Below are 20,994 nucleotides of genomic sequence, written 5' to 3'. Positions count from 1 at the left end.
GAGCATAGTCCAGTCTAAGGATTTCCAAATTTATCCCTCAATATATATGCAGAGTCAACGCAAGTTGATCATCTATTTTCGTGGCTATTTAGGCCCTTTTACTTCATCTTCATGTTCATCAGCTTAACTGTAATTTTACAGCTCACCAGCACCTCTCATAGGCAGTGGCCATGTGATATGAAAACAAAATAAAATTTAAACTGGATTGCCAAAAAGTTGAAAGAGGAATTTGAATTTGTGCTTGTGTGTGGACTGTTTCATGTGCTATCCACGACACAGTATCTTAACAACCATTTTTTGCACACCTGTTTGAGATAATTACTGGCGATGTGAACTGAGACATCCTGAGACTTCTCCAAGCTCTGCAGACACCGTTCCAGGGTTCCAACAAAGCTCTCACGTAAGTAATCCACTGAGCTGATCAGCTTGTTAGCCACTGCCTGATTAAGCTGGGAGATGATGAGTTCTTGGATCTGCCGGATGCAGCATTTGATCTCTCTGGTGCCCACTGGTTCTCCATTCTCAGGGACAATGACATCTATAGAAGCAGAAAAATAAGCTAGCTTGCTGTGAGGGAGAAGTAGCAGACACACTAAATAACGGCATCTCCTAAGTCAGAGCCAAAGAACTACCAAGATGACAGCTACAAAAAGACATGGTTCGGTGCTGGCCTATTACCTCAGTTGGTTGGAGTGCGGTGTTGTAACACCAAGGTCAAGGATTCAGATCCCTATATTGGCCAGCTGCCAAAAAAAAAAAAAAAAGAGAGAGAGAGAGACATGGTTGATGAACTCTGAACCTCACCATGATCTGGGGCTATGTAACCCTCAACCACTGAAGGCAGCTAAGATCTTGAGAAGGAACAACTATGTCTAGAATGAGCCTGTTGGCTCTGTTAGCTTTTATGTCATATTTACATGAGGGGAGGATCAATATTTATTGAGTGCAAACTATTTGAAAGGCACTATAATAAGCATTTTACATAGTAATCTAATTTCATCTTCACCATAGCTTTGTCAGGTGGGTATTATTGATTATATTTTATAGATCAGGAAACAGCCTCAAAGAGAGGACAAAGTGAGTACTGGGAAGGGGATGGTACAGTTGGAAGTAATACAACTAGCATTTGAACCCAAAGCTCATTGATTCCAAAGCCTATGATCTCTGTAAAATTTCACACTACCAGCATATTAGTGAGAACAGTCCAAGAGTAAGGAATTTTACTCTACTCAATTAATAGATATATAAAAAGTGAAATTTAATTATTGTCCCCACCATGCCACTACCTTTCAGGATTAAGAAATCTATTTTGTAAACCAGAGAACAGAAGAATATGAGAAGTCAAACTACTTGCAAAAAAATCTGCTCCTAAAAAGGCAGTCTCACGTCTATTGGTGGAAACTTAAATTGGTGCTACATCTTCAGAGGAAAATTGGCAATATCTATCAAAATTTTAAACCATCCAACCAACCAAGAAAAATCGATATATGCTTTGACCTGACTGTTCTGCTTCTAGGAATTCTTTTTCCAGAAATATACCCTTACAAATCCCAAAGATGTATGTGTACAATGATGATCAATGTAGTACGGTTTGTAATAACAACAAAAAAGTAAACAGCCTAAATGTCCATCCATAGGAGAATCGTTAAATAAGTTAAGGTATCCACCAGAAAACAGATTTGTATGCACATTTATGGGGAGCTCTCTAAAATACACATTAAGTGAAAAAGCAAGGTGCAGAATATACGGAGGGGAACTGGATGACTGGAGGCAGTGTCTTGATACCTTTGAATTAAGTACCATGTATGTAGGTTTTATCTTTTAAAAAAAAAATCTTATAAAACATGTATATACCATGATACACAGCGTGAATGCATTACCCTTATGTAAAAACAAACAAAAAACAGTAATAGGAATCTTGCCATATAGGATATGTAGTAGCTCTCTTCTAAATCTGCTTATAATTACCTCTAGGATACCCAGAAAGGACTTAGAACAAGGTAAAAACTGGATTTGTAAGTCATGTCTAAAATGTAGCCATCTAGGTAAATAGATCCACAATTCCACAATGTAGTTAACAGGCCTAGACATTTGATCTACTTGTTTTCAATCACTCCCACATCTGTCTAGCTATCCACTGTCTCCCAGATACCAGACATGGTATGCCTGACACTTAACAATCAAATATTTTACTGTCTGTCCAACCTAACTGCCCTGACCTCCCTTCATCAGGTACATTATGATACTGGCATTGATGCTTCAGTGTCTTTAATTAAATACTCAGAAGACTTCCTAAGATTGTCATTGCAAGTGAGCATTTCTCAGCAACTCTTCCCTGCAATGGGAATTCACTAAAAGAGGTATCTGTTCATCTTTAGAAAAACCTATAGGAAATCAGGCATCCTATGCTTGCTAAAGTCAACTATATTTTTGTACTTATAAGTATGACATAGCTAGGTATCATTATTCATGCAGTCATTCATCCTCCAAAGATATACTGTATACAAGAATCTATGTTATTTGCTGCAAGGGATATGATGGTGAATAAGATCCAGATCCTATTCTCCTTCAACTCCAGGATTTTAGAAAATAGGACATAAATAACTATAATAAAAGATAGAAAGTGAAATATACCAGAAATAATTTACAGATGAAATGCTGTGGGAGTTCAGATGAGTGCAATTGTTATCAGCTAAGAAAATTAAAGATAATTTTGTGGGAAATGGCATTTGGGAGAGTCCCTGAAAGATACATAAGATTCGGAAATTCACAGACAAATAAAAGACATTTCTGAATTAAGGCAGGGCACAAGCAAAGAAAAAGTGAAGGGAGTGTATGTAGGACAGCGAGCACGTAAGAACAAGCAAGACAGAAATTATAGGAAAGCACACAGTGGGAAATAAGACTGGAAAAGTTAGTAAGGCCTAGGCTTTGGAAGATCTTTTTTTTTGTCTTTTTTACTGACCGGCAACAGGATCGCAACCCTTGGTGCTGCGCCCGCACCACGCTCAGCCAGTGAGCGGGAACCGGTCTCCACATGGGATCCGAACCCTCGGCGGGAGTGCCGCCACTCTCCCAAGCGGCGCACTCTCCAGTGTGCCACCAGGCCGGCCCTGGAAGATCTTTAGTACTAGCTGGAGGAGTTTAACTTAGTCTGTAGAAATAAGGAGCCAATAAAGATGAACTGGAGAAAGAAAGAAGTCAGGGAGATAATTAGGTAATAAGAGTTCAGTTAGGCTAAAGAAGAAAGAAGCCCGCACCGCGCTCAACCAGTGAGCAGACCGGTCTCTATATGGGATCCGAACCCTCGGCGGGAGTGCCGCCACTCTCCCAAGCGGCGCACTCTCCAGTGTGCCACCAGGCCGGCCCTGGAAGATCTTTAGTACTAGCTGGAGGAGTTTAACTTAGTCTGTAGAAATAAGGAGCCAATAAAGATGAACTGGAGAAAGAAAGAAGTCAGGGAGATAATTAGGTAATAAGAGTTCAGTTAGGCTAAAGAAGAAAGAATAGAAAAGCACAGGTAAAATATGGAAGAAGACCCACTGGAACTTGGCAACTGATTAGACATGGGACAAGGGAAAGAAGACGGTTAAAGACCATGCTGAGGTATTGAAGCTGGGTACTAGGAAGAAGGTGGCATTAATATTGGGAACAGATTAAGAAGCAGTAAAACATGGAAATTAAGAGTATGGGCTCAGGAATCAGACTGTCTAGATACATATCCTGCCTCTATCATTTACTAGCAGTGTTACCTTAGACTGAACCTTTCTAAGCTTTAGTTCCTTCATCTAGAAAATGGTAATAAGCACAACCTACCCTAGTGAAGTTATTTCTGAAAAACAATGATGCCATGTCCCATGTCAGAAATCCTGATTAGTCTGGGGTGGTCTTTAGTGATCTTGAGCATCTGTAGTTTCAAAAGCCTCCCAGGTGATTTGAATGTGTACCCATGATTGAGAATCTAAAGGGTGCCTGCAAACCATGTCATTTTAATTAAAAGAGCTAACGTTCATGCACAGTGGTTTATACATAGTCAGTATACAAAGTCAGCAGCATCAGACACCAAAAGACCTGAACCAATCACTTTCACCTAATTTTATTAATGGCCATTTGTGAAGAACGGGACTGCCAGAAAAGCTAAAAACACTACTTTAGGAAATCCTCCTTAGTTGGTTTTCAGGAGCAGCCTGAAAAGAAAATGAGACCATGAGACCAAAAGAAGAACCAATAAAGCAGCATAGGCCATACCAAAGGAGCAAAGGTTAAAGCACGACATTCTTCAAGCAGCTCTTCTCCAGCTCTTTAGGGTCAGGAGGAAACAGGCAGAAAGTGGAGATTAGAGAGCTATCAGAATGAATTTACCAAAAATTGGGCTTATGGTCTCAGGAAAGAATGACAGTAGAATCTTCCAGGAAGGTCTGTGAAAGCAGGAAAGGTTGCTTTGGCTAAATGATATAAGGTGGACTCCTGCTGATACTGATAACAGGGGGATAGGTGAGATTACCCTGAGGTTCCTCTAACTTTAAGAATTTATTTTTTTTGGCGGCTGGCCAGTACAGAGATCCAAACCCATAGTGTTATAAGCCTGAGCTCTAACCAGCTGCAATAACCGGCCAGCCTCTGCTTTAAGAATTAATGTGCTCAATTTCCAGATAGAAAAAGGTTAGAGGTTCCTGTAGTCTCAGCACCCCAACAAGCTCTCTGGAACCTACCTTTAAACTCCATGTTGGTAGCATCATCCAGAAGTTCCTCTTTCATGGTATTAAGTGTCTCAACAATCATATCCTTCATTTCCTCCTGCTTTCGGTTGGCAATATTCATTAATGACTCATACAACTCATTCTCCTTTTTTCTAGTATATTCCAGACGTTTGGGAGTAATCTGCAGGTCCCGCTGCATGTCAAAGGCCTGGTTAATAAAGATGTCAAGGCAATGACAGTGCACCAGATTCAGGGCCTTGGCTGCATCTACCAGGCGAGTCTGTAGCACCTGGTGAGAAAACGTGCTCAAGTGTCTCAACTTCTCACTTTGTTCCACCAGCATGCTCTGAGCTTTAGTGTCCTGGCCAGGAGCCACAAAGTTCCAGTGACTGCTGCTCAGATAGCCCAGGTCAATTAGCTGGTGATAAAGTGGTGATCTTTCACTCTCTGTTCTCCTGGTGGAGGAGTCTATTATCTCCGAGCCCAGCTTTGGCACTTTAAAAAAGAATATGGGAACAGAGAAATACTTTCGGATTTCCTGAAGCTCTTGCTCATCCCTCTCAGAGAGTTCATCTTCATGGAGTGCATAGGTTATCACAGGCAAGAAATCATTCACCAGGTCTCCCAGAACATTCACTGTAGGCCGGAGGCCTTGGCATGGTGCTACCACAATGTCCACTTCCTGGAAGGGGAAGGGGGTCATATTATCACCTTAGGGTCAGAACCAATCCTTGCCTCCCCAAAGTCCCACACTGAGACCAAAGTCCAGATCTATGATGGAGCAGTTGGACTTCAGTATGCCCCAATCATTTGTCCACCTCCTTCCTTGGTTACCAGCACTACCTGGTGCAGCCTACAAAGGCAGGCACCTATCTGGAGAGAGTGAAAAACAAATAAGCAGAAAGGATGGCAGACCCCTTAGCCATTTCAAATAAAGAGAACCTGGTCCCTGCCTTCCTCTGTGGCTAAAAATTCCCATAGATTCCCTCTGACAAAGAAATAAGACCAGTAATGGAAGAAAAAGAAACTGTTATGGACATTATCAGACTGGGAGTGAGTCTGCCTGGAACATTCCTCCCCCTCTTGCCCTCCTCTCACACCCTCATCCCTACCTTTCAAACCCGGCTAGCTCCCAAACATCCTTTAAGTCTCAATATGTATGTCATGTCATACCCACACAGTCTTTCCTATTACACAATCCCAAGCATGCTTTACTCCCTTTCTTAATGTTTAACACGTTTATAATTTATTTATTTAAAACTCATTTTTTTTTTGTCTTTTTTGTCTTTTTTGGTGACCGGTAATGGGATCGCAACCCTCAGTGTAGTGCCCGTACTGGGACCGGCAACGGGATCGCAACCCTCAGTGTTGTGCCCGCACCGCGCTCAACCAGTGAGCGGACCAGTCTCTATATGGGATCCGAACCCTCGGTGGGAGCGCCGCCGTGCTCCCAAGCGCCGCACTCTACCAAGTGCGCCACCGGGCCGGCCCTAAAACTCATTTTTTTCTCCATCAATCTGTAAACTCTTTGAGGGCAGGGACCATGTCTACCTTGTTCATTACTGTAACTCCAGCACCTAGCACATAGTAAATTTTCAATACTATTGAATCAATCAATTAAGGGGCAAACTAAAAGCCAGGTATTACTGTCCTATTCTAAGAGTTTGCAGGTATCCCAAAATCTTAACCACCTAAGTCTTGGTAATTCCTTTAAGAATATGATCACTTGGTATGACAGAGACTAAAGTTTGTCTATCCAATATTTAGCCCCCACATTATTGGAGAAAGCAGTGTTCTTTGCAGATAGGGGTGGCCAATAGGTGGGTGGGGCTTCCAGAAAACTCTCTGTGGGGAAGGTAGGTTAATTCTACCAGGAAGTACGCCCTTTGGCTTGCCTTACCTAGAGCAGGAGTGGTCATCCAGCAGCCCTAAGGCAAGCCAGCGGGTGGAAGTGAGCACTAAGGATAATGAAGCAAAAAGAAAGAGCATCCCTGATGACCAGAGAGCTGCCACACCAACCCTCAGCTGCCTAGCTTCTGGCTTCTTTTATGTGAGGAAAAAAAATTAACTTTTATCTTGTTTAAGTTCCTGGTTTGTTTTTCTTTTTCTTTTCTTTTTTTTGATGCTCTGTTACACACAATTGAGCCCAATTCTAACTGATATACCCAAGTTCCTAAAGTGAGTTTCAAGAATGATCTTTAGAAACAAACCTTCCACAGGTCCTTTTCCTAGTCTGTAGTTTCTCTTTGTGTCCTACTTCTTTCCTGAGGAGTTTCAAAGCACTTAAGAGCATATATGAGTATATCCATCTGCTGCATAGGTTGCCCCTCTATCTCTCTGGAATTGTCTACTTTTCCTGGCATTCCAGACGTAAGGGGTTGACTGGGGACCCACGCCTATATCACCATCGTAGGCACACAAACTTCTAATGTCTTCAGGGATCTGCAAACTCAAATCAATCCTCCACATAATTCTAGCATATTTTACAGAGATATAAAAGAACTCAATACAAATCTGCTCAAGTTTGTGTCCTTTACTATTTGAAATCTAAAAGAGATGCATTTCATTTTCCTTCAGAGTAATATTTATATTCATTCCTTACCTTATTTGACCAGTATTGATAAAATATTTTTAAAAATTGAAACAGGGGAACTTTTCCTTTTTGATATCCTTCTATAGATAAGTAAGAAAGCACTGGGAAATGTCAGCCTATTATGTCTAGTACCTCTTTTCCATTGACACTGACACTCGATGTGTGTGTATTCTATTTGTTTTTTTATCTTTTCCATTTTCAGCAAAGCACAGAGGTCTAACCTTCTTTCCCAACAAAGAACTAAACTTTATCCTCAGGTAGGTCATATAACCTTCATTTGCCTGGCCACATTGAACTTCCTAAAGCTAAAAATGCTTTTAGAATCTCACCATTTGTAATTTGAGCAAAAACTGCGTGAATTCATCTACTGTCTACCCAAGCCTAGGCCAAGAAAGAATTTGCTGTTTCATCTGTGCCTCAAATCACATGGAACTTTTCTGGTTGGAAGAGTAGTCTGACACTCATCTTGCTGTTCAAAACAAACCCCCTTTCACTACCCTGAGTCACACATGCTATTAGATAATGAGTCACCTCAGTGAGGCATATTCAAAAAGTTGGTAAGTAAGAAATTTTAAGGTTTAAAATAGAACATACAATTGCATAAATACCAGCATTATAATCACATATGATAATTAGATAAAGAATAAAAAGAATCCCAAGAAATGACAAGTTATATTAAGGCAGAGAATTATAGGTGGAAATATTTTTTATATTGGAAAACTGTCCTAAATATGCACATTTTTAAAAGATGTAAATCAGTCAATCAAACTTATAGAAAGAAAGCCTAAATATTCAAAGTATTGTTTAGAAAATTTTCAGGGAGAATTCTGTTTGTTTCGGGATTTTCTTAAAACGCTAAAATTTTCAGGTTTTCGTCAAAGACTATTTCGTATGTGCTACAGAACCATCAGCCAAAGCTGCAAAGTCCATTTGGAAGACCAATACCCTTTTTAAGAGATCAGGTGACTTTATTTGCCCATGGGCACAAATTCATTTTTTTAAAAATGGATTTGGGCTTTCTAATGGTAAAGTATGGCCTGATACATTGGCACCTAGAAAGAAGCTGTCCACTCCTGAATATATCTTATACAAACAAAAATGAATAGGGGCCAGTCCCATGGCTCACTCGGGAGAGCGCGGCACTGGTAGCGCCGAGGCCGCGGGTTCGGATCCTATATAGGGATGGCCAGTGCGCTCACTGGCTGAGCATGGTGCAGACCACACCATGCCGAGGGTTACAATCCCCTTACCGGTCAAAAAAAACCAAAAACAAAAACAAAAATGAATAGGAAACAGATACCATGCTTTCTTCTCCCTTCCCCAGTTAACTTGTGCAGCTGGTCTGACTGCTCTATCATGACTGTCAGAAGACAAGCAAAGAGCTGCTGGCTGAGACCCTGGCAGCAGTACAGATTAGACTAGAATGTGATTTGCTATTCTGCAATACTCACAGTGAAGGGATGACTCATGCCCGATGGGGTTATAAACAAAAAAGGAAGCCAGCACTGTCTCCTGGAGACAGGAAGTGAAAAATAATAATTACTATAGAGAAGATGAACCAGATCTGTTCTGGGCCCTATTATGGCCACCTGAGAGGAAAATCTGATCTTAGACTGTTTCATGGAAGGCTGTATCCTTTCCCAGCAACTGAAACAGTGCCTGGCACTTAGTAAGCATCCAATAAATAAACATGGAATTAGTTAATGAAGAAATGATGCCTTTACCACTTGGTCAAAGCAACTTTCACAGGGCTGGTGGGTTAGCTCACTTGGTTAGAGCATGATGTTGACAACACAAAGGTAAAGGGCTCGGATCCCCATACCAGCCAGCTGCCAATCACACACACACAAAAACCCCCACTTTCAATCAGCATATGTAAAATCTTCTCTCTTTCAACCCACATCCCACACATTTTATCCCACACATTTATCTGGAATTGCCATTTGTGTCTACTACAAGAATATAGCAATGAGTAAGCATTTTGCTCCTAAATCAATCAAAAAAAAAAAGACTCTCAGAGAATTTTGACAGTTATCCTATAATTCCCATTTTGAGTTACAGTGAATTCCTGAAGAGATTTCTCTTACAGAATGCATTGTGCACAAGTCCCTGGAGTTTTTCAGAAGTTGATCTGTTACCATCAATTTTTCTGGCAGGATTAAGAAAACGCAATCAAAAGAAGCTTGCCATTCTGCAAACACCAGACTACACCTCTTTGGTTTTGTTATTGATTTAAAATGACATTATTTTAAATGCCAAGAAGCAAACATTCAGTCACTGAAAAAGGCTGACCACTTCCTAAGAATACTGGTGCTCATTGGTGTGGACACTCCTGACTCATAGCTCATGGCGTGCTGTGGAGTGAATTGTGTCCCCCAAAGTCCATGGATTAGAAACTTGACCCCCACTGTGACAGTGTTGAGGGTGGGAAATCCTAATATGATAATTGAAAGGCGGGGCCTTGAAGATGTGATTAGATTGTGAGGACCATGCCCTAGTAAATGGATTAATAAGTCGATGGTTTAATGGTGGTCATGGGCGTGGTTCTGAGGGCTTTATTTATATGTTTCATTACTATATTTTTCATTACACAATGTAATCATTTTTTTTGTGGCCCTTTACCAATTTCTCACTAGCCACTCCTCTCTCTTCCCCTTTCCTACGTCTGGTGGCCTCAATTCCATTCTCTCCTTTTGAAAGTTCAACAAATTATTGTGATTGTTGTAGCTTTCTTTTTTTGTTTATTTGTTTTTGTTTTTTTTTAGCTCCCACTTATGAGTGAGGACATGTGATATTTCTCTTTCTGTGCCTGCCTTATTTCACTTAACATAATTTTCTCTAAGTTCATCCATGTTCCTGCAAATGGCAGAATTTCATTCATTTTTATGGCAGAGTAGTATTCTATTGTGCATATTTACCACATTTTCCTCATCTAGTTGTCCGCTGATGGACATTTAGGTTGGTTCCAACTCTTAGCAATTATAAATAGAGCTGCAATGAACATGGGAATACAGATATCCCTTTGACATGATGACTTCCATTCCTTTGGGTATACACCCAGCAGTAGGATTGGTGGATCATATATGGCAGATCTAACTGTAGTTGTTTGAGGAACCTCCATACTGTTTTCCATAACAGCTGCACTAATTTACAGCCCCATCAACAGTATAGGAAGGTTCCCCTTTCTCCACTCCACATCATTGCCAGCATTTGTTATTCTCTTTTTTATAATGGCCAGTCTAATTGATGTGAGATGATATCTCAACATGGTTTTGATTTGCACCTCTCTGATGCTTACTGATGTTGAGCATTTGTTCATGTGTCTGTTGGTCATTTGTATGTCTTCCTCTGAGAAATGCCTATTCAGCTCCTTTGACCATTTTTTAATTAGGTTACTTGTTTTTTTACTGTGAAGTTGTCTGAGTTCCTTGTATATTCTGGATATTAATCTGTTGCCAGATGCATAGTTTGCAAATATTTTCTCCCATAGTGCAGATTGTCTTTTTGCTGTTAACTGTTTCTTTTACTGTGCAGAAGCTTTTTAGTTTGTTATAATCCCATTTGTTTGTTTTTTATTTTGTTGCCTGTGCTTTTGGAATCTTATTCACAAAGTCTTTGCCCAATCCTACTTCCTGAAATGGTTCCCCTGTGTTTTCTTTTAGTAGTTTTATAGTTTTAGATCTTATATATAAGTCTTTAATCCATTTTGAATTGATTTGGTATATCATGAGAGGTACAGGTCTACTTTCATTCTTCTACATATGGATGCCCGTTTTCCAAGCACCACTTATTGAAGAGGCCATCCTTTCCCCAATGTGTGTTCCTGTTGCCCTTGTCAAATATCAGTTGGCTGTAAGTATGAGGGTTGATATTTCTGAGTTCTCTATTCTGTTCCATTGCTCCAAGTATCTGTTTTTATGCCAGTACCATGCTGGTTTGGTTACTATAACTTTGTAGTATAATTTGAACTCAGGTTGTGTAATGCCTCTGGTTTAATTTTTTTTTTTTTTGCTCAGGATTGCTTTGGCTATGGGGGTCTTTCATTGTTCCATATGAATGTTAGGATTGTTTTTTTGTTTTTTTGTTTTTCTATTTCTGTGAAAAATGTCATTGGTATTTTGATGGGGATTGCACTGAATATGTAGATTGCTTTGGGTAGTATGGACATTTTCACAACATTAATTCTTCCAATCCAAGAACATGAAATGTCTTTCCATCTTTTTGTGTTCTCTTTAATTTCTTTCAGCAGTGTTTGTAGTTCTCATCATAGAGATTTTTCACCTCCTTGGTTAAATTGATTCCTAGGTATTTTATTTTTCTGGTGACTAATGTAAATAGGCTTGCTTTCTTGATTTCTTTTTCTGTTAGTTCATTATCAGAGTATAAAAACGCTACAGATTTGGGGGTGCTGATTTTGTATCCTGCAATTTTACTGAAATTGCTCATCAACTCTAAGAATTTTTTCATAGAGTCTTTAGGATTTTCTATGTATAGGATCATGTGATGTGCAAACAGGGAAAGTTTGACTGTCTTTTCCAATCTGGATGTCTTTTATTTCTTTCTTTTGCCTGATTGCCCTGGGTAGTACTTCTAATATTATGTTAAATATGAGTAGTGAGAGTGGGCATCCTTGTCTTGTTCCTGTTCTTAAGAGAAAAACTTTCAGCTTTTCCCCATTCAGGATGATATTGGCAGTGGGTTTGTAATATTTGACTTTTATTGTGTTGAGATACTTTTCTTCTATACCTAACTTACTGAGAGTCTTTATCATGAAGGGATGTTGAATTTTGTCAAATGCTTTTTCAGTGTCTACTAAGATAATCATATAGTTGTTGTCTTTATTTTGATGTGGTGTATCACATTAATTGACTTACATCTGTTGAACCATCCTTCCATCCCTGATATGAATCCCACTTGATCGTGTTGTATAATTTTTTGATATGTTGCTGAATTCTGATTGCTAATATTTTGTTGAGGAGTTTTACATATATGTTCTTCAGGGGTATTGGCCTATAGTTTTCTTTTTTGTTGTATCTTTGTCTAGTTTTGGTATCATGTGATGCTGGCCTCATAGAATGAGTTTGGGAGAGTGGCCTCTGTTTCAATTTTTTGGAATAGTTTGAAGAAAATTGGTATTAATTCCTCTTTAAAGGTTTGGTAGAATTCAACAGTAAAGCCAGCTAGTCCTGGGTCTTTCTTTGTTGGGAGACTACTGAATACTGCTTCAATCTCATTGCTTGTTACTGGTCTGTTCAGGTTTTCTATTTCTTCTTGGATGAGTCTTGTTAGTTTTGTGTGTCCAAAACTTTATCTATTTCCTCCAGGTTTTCAAATTTGTTGGTATATAGTTGTTTACAATAGTCTCTAATGATTCTTTGTATTTCTGTTTTATTGGTTATACTGTCTCCTTTCTCATGTCTGATTTTTGTTATTTGGGTCATCTCTCCTTTTTGTAGTTAGCCTATTTGGTTTGTCTATTTTGTTTATCTTCTCAAAAAAACAACTTTTTGTTTCATTGATCTTTTGTATCATTTTGGGGGTTTGTATTTCATTTACTTCTGCTGTGATTTTAATTATCTCCACCTACTAATTTTGGGATTGGATTGTTCTTATTCTTCTAGTTTTTCGAGGTGTAGTATTAGGTTGTTTCTTTGAAATGTTTCTATTCTTTTGATGTAAGCATTTATTCCAAGAAATTTCCTGCTTAGTACTGCTTTTGCAGTATCACACAGATTTTGGTATGATGTATATTTTCATTAGTTGCAAGAAAGTTTTTGATTTCCTGTTTAATTTCTTCTTGGACCCAAGGTCGTTCAGGAGCATTTTACTTAATTTCCATGTACTTGTAAAGTTTCCAGAGTTTCACTTGTTATTGATTCCTAGTTTTAATCCATTATGGTCTGAAAAGATACTTGAAATGATTTCAGTTTTTAAAATTTGTTGAGACTTGATATGTGACCTAACATGTGGTCTATCCTGGAGAATGTTCCATGTGCTGATGAGAAGAATGTATATTCTATAGTCGTTGGATAAGAAGTTCTATAGATATCTTCCAGGTCTAATTGGTCTAAAGTGTGGTTTAAATCCTGTGTTTCTCTGTTGATTTGTTGCCTAAATCATCTGTCTGGTACTGAGAGAGGGGTGCTCAGGTCCCCTACTATTATCATATTGAGGTCTATCTCCTTCTTTAGCCCTAATAGCATTTGCTTTATATATCTGGGTACTCCAGTGTTGGGTGCATATATATTTATGATTGTTATGTCTTCTTGCTGGATAGATCCCTTTATCACCATATAGTGGCCTTCTTTGTCTCTTTTTATGGCTTTTGGCTTAAAGCGTATTTTATCTGATATAAGAATGGCCACTCTTGCTCATTTTTGGTTTCCATTTATGTGGTATATCTTTTTCCATCCCTTCACTATTAGTCTGTGGCTTTGCTATTAGTCTGTGTTTGTTTTTACAGGTGAGCTGAGTCTCTTGAAGACAGCATATAGTTGGGTCTAGCTTTTTAATCCAATAAGTCAGTATATGTCTTTTGAGTGGGGAATTTAACCCATTTATATATAGGGCTTTATTGAAAGGTATTGTCTTACTTCTGGCATTTTATTGATTTTTATTTGGATGTTTGAAATATCCTTTGTTCCTTTCCCTTTTATTGTTTGCCTTGGATGTTTGTTGGTTTTTTGAGGTGGTAAGATTGTTTCTTTCTCTTTCTTGTTTGCATTTTTGTTCTACCAGTGGGTTTTGTTCTTTCTTTTCTGGTAGTGACTATAGTTTTTCAGATTCCAGATGCAGGATTCCCTTGAGGATTTCTTGTAGGGCTGGTCGTGTGGTGGTGAACTCCCACAGTTTTTGTCTGTCTGGGAAATACAATATTTTTCTCTCATTTCTAAAGGATAGCCTTGCTGGGTACAGTATTCTTGGCTGGCAGTTTTTCTCTTTAGTACTCTGAATATATCACCCCATTTTCTTCTGGCCCATAGAGTTTCTGTTAAGAAGTCTGCTGTTGGTCTGTTGGCAGCTCCCTTACAGACGACTTGACGCTTTTCTCTTGCTGCTTTTAGGATTCTCTCTGTCTTTGAGTTTTCCCAGTTTGACTATAATGTATCTCAGAGAGGATCTTTTTGGATTGAACCTGTTAGGAGATCTTTGAGCCTCCAGGATCTGAAGTTCTGTGTCTCTCCTTATACTGGGAAGTTTTCCATTTTTATTTCATTGAATAGGTATTCAATGCCTTTTCCTTTCTCCTCCCCTTTTGGAACACCCATGCTTCAGATATTTGTGCCCCTAAGGTTGTCTGCTAGCTCTCTTAGATCTTCATTTTTAAAATTCTTTTTTTCTTTTTCTATCGAGCTGGGTTATTTTGAACAGATTATCTCTGAGATCAGAAATTCTTTTTTTCACAGCTGGCCAATTAACTCAATTGGTTAGAGCTCAGCCTTATAACACCAAGGTCACAGGTTTAGATCCCTGCCCCAGCCAGCTGCAAACAAACAAAAAAAAAGAAATTCTTTCTTCTTCATGCTTTAACCTGCTGCTTAAGTTCACAGTTATGTTTTTTTATTTCATTGATTGGATCCTTCAGTTCCAGGAGTTCTGCTACATTCTTTTTTAAGGTATTAATAGCTTTGTAAATTTCCTCCTTCATATCCTGGATACTTTTTCTCATTTCGTTATGTTGTCTGAGTCTTCTCATATCTCAATTAAGTTTCCTTACGAGTGTTGCTCAGAATTCCTTTTCAGTCAAGGGTTTACTTCTCTATGGAGTTTGGTACTTGAGAATTACTGTATTCTTTTGGTGGTGTCATATTTTCTTGGTTTTTCATATTTCTCATATCTCTACATTGATGCCCGGTCATCTGGTAGAGCAGTTGCTTCTTCCAGTACTCTGGAGTGAGCTTTCAAGAGAGACTTCCTCTTCTTTTTCTGGTCTCCGCTGGTGACTCTCCTTGTGTCAATGCAGTCAAGTGGGTGGCAAGCCAACTACACAGTGGCTGCAGCTGCTACTGTAGTTGCAAGCTGCTTTTGCAGCAGCCATGGCTGTAGTGGTGTCTTTGGTGGACCACCCATGCAGAAGAGGCGTTTTTGGCATGCTCCTTCCTTTTGCCGGGCAGAGGTTGCTGCCTGTGTCTCCTGCCAAGGACGCTGGGTGTGTTCCTGCCTTCTACTGAGAGGGGTTGCTGCCTGCAGCTCCTGCCTACGACTCTCATCATACTCCTGCCTTCTGTCAGGCAGTGGGGGCTGCCACAGCTCCTGCCTAGGACCCCAGGCATGATCCTGCCTTCTTTTAATGCTTTAAAAGGACAGCACATGAGGATTAGCTCTTTGCTTCGGCCATTTTGCCATGTGACACCCTGTATCACTGAACTCCCCACCAAAGAAGGCCAACATCAGACAATCATGTTCCTTGGATTTGGGATATCCTGGCTTCCAAAACTATAAGCAGTAAATATTGTTTCTTTACAAATTACCCAGTTTTAGATATTTTATTAGTAGCAACAGAAACAGACTAATACAGAAAATTGGTACCTGGAATGGGATATTGCTTATAACAAATACTTGAAGATGTGGAAGCAGCTTTGGAACTGGGTATTGGGCAGAAAAGCTGGAAGAATTTGGAGGAACAGTCAAGGAAAAGCCTAAATGTTAGTGAAGAGAGTTTAGTACGTCTTAGAGACTGCTTTAAAAGGTGGTGACCAGAATGCTGATAGAAATATGGACAGTAAAGGCCATCCTGAGAAGATCTCAAATGTAAATGAGAAGGAGCTTATTAGAATCTGAAGCAAAGATCACCCTTTCTATAAACTGGCAAGGAATGTGGCTGTATTCTGTTCATGCCCAAAAGTTTTATGGAATGTGGAACTTAAAGGTACTGACAAAGGGTATTTGGGGGAAGAAATTTCTAAGCAGCAAAGCATTCAAGGAAGCTACGTGGCTACTTGCAACAGCCTACACTGAGTTATGGCAGAAAAGAAATAATGTAAAGGCAGAATTTATAATTCCAAAGAAAGCAGAGGGCAAAAAATTGGAAAAGTTTCAGCCTGGCAATGTAAAGAGTAAAATAGTGTCTTTGGAAGAGGAAGTCAATGGTGTAGCCCAGTGGGCATTTGCAAAGGAGATTAATACAGAAGATAGAGATTATTGAGAAAATGGAAAAAAGACTTTGAAGGTGTTTCAGAGATCTTCAAGGCTGCCCCTTCTATCAAAGGCCCAGAGGCCTGAGGAGATGGAATGGTCTACAGGAATAGACCCAAGGCACCCTCCAATGGCTCGCTGCCCAGGGTTACCTCAGGATGCTGCTCCCCACACCAGCACTCCAGCTACTTTGGCTGCTCCAACAATGGCTAAATTGGCTTCAAGTGCTGCTGGACCTGCAGCTTCAGAAGATATAAACTGGAAGCTTTGGCAGCATCCACATATTAAGTCTGCAGGCTTACAGAATCCAGAGCTATGCCATCCAGATTTCGAAGGATATTTGGAAAAGCCTGGGGGCCCAGAAAGAGATCTGTCACAGGGGTGGAGTCACCACATACAGCCTTCACTGGAACAATGCTAGGTGGAAACATGGTGTCAGGGTTGCAGTTGCAGCAGAATATACCCACCAGCACCATGCCTTTTGGAGTCTTGGAAGTGGGACCACCGTGAAGACCCCAGAACTGTGGAGCTACCACTGTGCAACACCAGCCTGTGAGAGCTGAAGCATGGTTGGAGACCAGGAAAGCCATCGGAACAAAGCTATTTGAGGACTTGGGGACCCAACAACCACACCAGTATGCAGAGAATGCCAAACATGGAGTCAAGGTACATGATTTGCCAGCTTTGAGATTTGATGCCTACCCTGCTGAGTTTCAGACTTGTTTAGGACCTGTTACTCCTTAATTTTGGCCTTCTCTCACTTTTTGAATGGGAATATGTACGCTATGTTTGTCCCACCATTGTATCTTGGAAGTACGTAACTTATTTTGATTTCACAGATGGGACTTTGAACTTTTGAGTTGAAACAAGTTAAGACTGGGGATAGAACGAATGTATTTACCTGTGAGAAGGACATGAACTTTGGGGGACAGGGGTAGAATGATGTGGAGTGAATTGTGTCCCCCAAAGTCCATGTATTAGAAACTTGACCCCTACTGTGACAGTGTTGAGGGTGGGAAATCCTATTATGGTAATTGAAAGGTGGGGCCTTGAAGAAGTGATTAGATTGTGAGGACCATGCTCTAGTGAATGGATTAATAAGTTGACAGTTTAATAGTGGTCATGGGCATAGTTCTGAGGACCTGAAAAGGAGAAGGAGTGAGGAGTTAGCTCTCTCTCTGTTCCGCCATTTTCACCATATGACACCTGCATCACTGAACTCCCCACTAAAGAAGTTCTGGCTCTCACCAGATGTGTTCCGTGAACTTTGGACTTCCTGGCCTCCAAAACTGTAAGCAATAAATATTGTTTCTTTACAAATTACCCAATTTCAGGTATTTTGTTATAAGCAACAGAAACAAACTAATACCTGGCACATTACTAAAACTCAATTATTGTGAAGGATGATTATACCAACTGATGATTCAAACAGAAAACAGTTATGTGCTCAGGATAAAGTTGGTAGGCAGCAGATGTCTTTGATTTCTCTGCAGTTGTGAAGCCTCAAATTTACATCACACAGGAAAGTACATGACTATATAACAGTCTTGCCCTTGCTCAGTAATTTTCACAGTTTCAACCTCACTCCTTGTTCCCACATTCTAGCTATCTTTACTTCCAATTCTCCTCCCATGCCATTCTCACAGGACACTTGGGAGGTTTTTCAGGTTTGTGTTTAAACAGGTTTGATTATTTTTCATTTTTATATAGTTCCCTGAACTCACTATCACTCTTAGGTACTAATTATATATTAAGGAAAATTCCACTCTATTCTCATTATATTATAAAAAATACCTTGACTCTTATTGGTACAAATACTCTCTAAGGGGGAGCTGCAACTGAAAGGGTTTCTAGGCTATATCATGTCTCCTAAGAAATTGGGATTATTGTGAAGCCAACCCAGAGCAGTCAATATAAAATAGATACAAGCTCATCCCCCTACCTAGTAAGAGCATCAGTGTGGTAACTCAGAAGCCAGACACAAGACTTGGAAAAAAATATAATCACAAACATAGCCCTAAGCTAGCCACAGAAAGCACAAGACCATCATGCTAAAAGTGGAAATACATTTATAACCCCAAACACCCAAAATCAAAGGCTTTAGCTCTGAGTTTCAACTCATAAACATGAAGCCTTTAAGGATCTTAACTATCTTCTCTGTATTTCACAATACAATGAATTAGGTAACACACGAGTTGATAAGAATGTATTGAACAGCCTCTGCTCATTCTACCTTGTAGATAGCCAAATATCCCAGTATCCACAGATGAAGATAAAAGTATGAATCTGAAGCTTTATTCTCTTACCACTTACCAGATTCATGAATAGAGAGAGACAAAATAGTAGGATGGAGAAGAGGAAAAGAGGAAGGAGGGAAGACTTTACCTTTTAACTTTTATGCACTTCTGTATTACTTACCTTTTCATAACATCTTTCTCCTTTCATTTTATTACAAAAGTAAATCATAATGAATTATGCACAACTTTGTCTCTAATAAGAGCAGAATAATAACTGCAAGAAAACTGGAGCAAGGACTTAAGTTTGACAAAAGTGAGGAGTTCCAACATGGATGGTTGTCAGGGAAGGGATGGGTGACGGAGAGAGTAGGAAATCTTCTCACACTGATTTATTCATTCACAGGGAGTAGGGAACTGGCTTACTTTGTGCGGGACCCTGTACTACGTGTTTTACACATATTCTCTCATTATCAAACCTAAAAGACAAGGACTATTAAAAGCCTCATATCAAACCTAAAAGACAGGGATTATGAGTCCTGTCTTACAAATGAGAGAACAAAGTTACACAACTAAGTGACAAAACAAGGATGTAAATACAGATCCATTTAACTACAAAGACTATGTTTAAATAGTCACTGAAGGTCCTGTGTGTCAATCACTGTGTGATCTGGTGTTAGGGAAGTTCTGAAAGAAAAATAAGGATGGATAAGATGATTCTAGGGATCCTAACAATCCTAGAAAGTATATGCTGGCTACAAAGTAAAGGCTCTGCTATAAAGCAAGATAATATCCTCCAAGGATTGGTTGAGATATCACAAAAGAAGTCAAAAAGAAAATATTTTTAATAGCCCCAACAAGTTTCCGCCTGTTGACAATACTTTCAACCTCTGATTCATCAGGGAAGATTCCCTACCCCTGCCATCTTCTATTCAGAAGGAAACAGAAACAAATCTTTGAGACAGTAAAAACAGAAGGGAAGTCATTTGGTGCAGGAAAGAGGTAGATAGGACCCTAGTGAAGGAAAATGACAAAAGAGGAGGATTAAGACTGTAATTTCTGTCAGATTTTCTCCCCAAAGAAAAATCTTTGGAAGGCCAAAGATGAATCACTGATGGTGAATTTAGAACACACAGCCTCAGCTTCAGCCTGTTCTTTTAAGAGATAGCAAGATTACTATGGTAAGCACAGGGATTTAAAAAATTCTTTTAGCTCACTGTGATGCTGATAACACCAACGTCAAGGGTTCGGCTCCCCATACTGGCCAGCTGCACCTCCCCGCCAAAATAATAATAATAATAAAGTCTTGCCTCTAAACTGCACATATCCTTAATAGGTATATTAGCCTATAATAGGTATTCCCAGGCTTTTTGGCAAAGAGCAATGTATGCAGGATGGTTACATTTCACTATGTATGTTAGTATGAGGGAAAAGGTGAAAGAAATGTTAAATTCAAAGAACAAAGGATTACTGCCTATGAAGAATTTATAATTTAGTTATTTGCCTAAACTTCTCACATCCTTTTTTAATACATCACTTCACTTTCCCTTTTTTCCCCATAAAATAGTGGTTTCTTTATTTTAATTATACCTCTAGAATACCATTCTTTATTTCTCTACCTCATACATATTCCTCCACCCTTGTTTCTTTTCACTTGGAATGAACATTTTTGGCCTAATTCCATACACTCCCTCCTCCCAACAGTATCTTCTTGTCCTGAGGACCTCACCCCATCTTCTTTCCTACCTTTTACTTATCAACCCATATCTTTTAGTCTGGATACACTCAAGAGACGATATGGTATTTAACTAAAGGTCAATAGCACATTACAAATTTTGGTTTATAAGCCACCATAATAAATGACAATAACTCGGCAAAAATTGAGAGAAGCTAGTTTTCTAGTAAAAAACAATGTTTAGTAAACTTTAGAGTTAAAATTTTGCATAAACTTTTGTCATTTTATGATCCTTTATAATGATTATGGGCTATAAAAACATTACCTGCTGAAAAATTAATATCACTATCCCTATGATATTAAAAACCGATTATTTTTCACTGATAGCTATAAATCAAGGGTTATAAAGAGAATACCGCTCAAACTAGAGTTAAAAATAGTAAAAAAAAAAAAAGGTTTATTTGGAAGTCATTGACCTTGCCTGAAAGTATTAGTCTATCTCAGTTATCTGAAATACACCCCACCAGATATCACCATGAGCCAATAACCATGTTACTGTATGGCAATCTGGCTGCCAGGAGACATGTACATTTGTCCAAAGGGCCAGAAAGCACCTGGTGGGGATAAACAGGCTATTGATAAGAGGAGAACGACTGA

General features: G+C 39.3%; 1 protein-coding gene across 2 annotated transcripts in view; it reads right to left on the bottom strand.

Moving 5' to 3' along the window:
• Positions 1-20,994, bottom strand: part of DSTYK (dual serine/threonine and tyrosine protein kinase) — a 50,857-nt gene that overhangs the window by 9,487 nt on the left and 20,376 nt on the right. For both annotated transcript variants that reach the window (XM_008580641.1, XM_008580646.1), the window contains exons 3-4: positions 4,713-5,382; positions 306-538 (exon numbers count right to left, since the gene is read on the bottom strand). In XM_008580641.1, the coding sequence (XP_008578863.1) occupies positions 306-538; positions 4,713-5,382 (903 nt within the window). The remainder of the gene's footprint in view (positions 1-305; positions 539-4,712; positions 5,383-20,994) is intronic.

Source organism: Galeopterus variegatus, unplaced genomic scaffold (assembly GCF_000696425.1).
Source record: "Galeopterus variegatus unplaced genomic scaffold, G_variegatus-3.0.2 Scaffold86, whole genome shotgun sequence".
NCBI lineage: Eukaryota > Metazoa > Chordata > Mammalia > Dermoptera > Cynocephalidae > Galeopterus > Galeopterus variegatus.
This window is presented reverse-complemented; position numbering and strand designations above follow the sequence as displayed.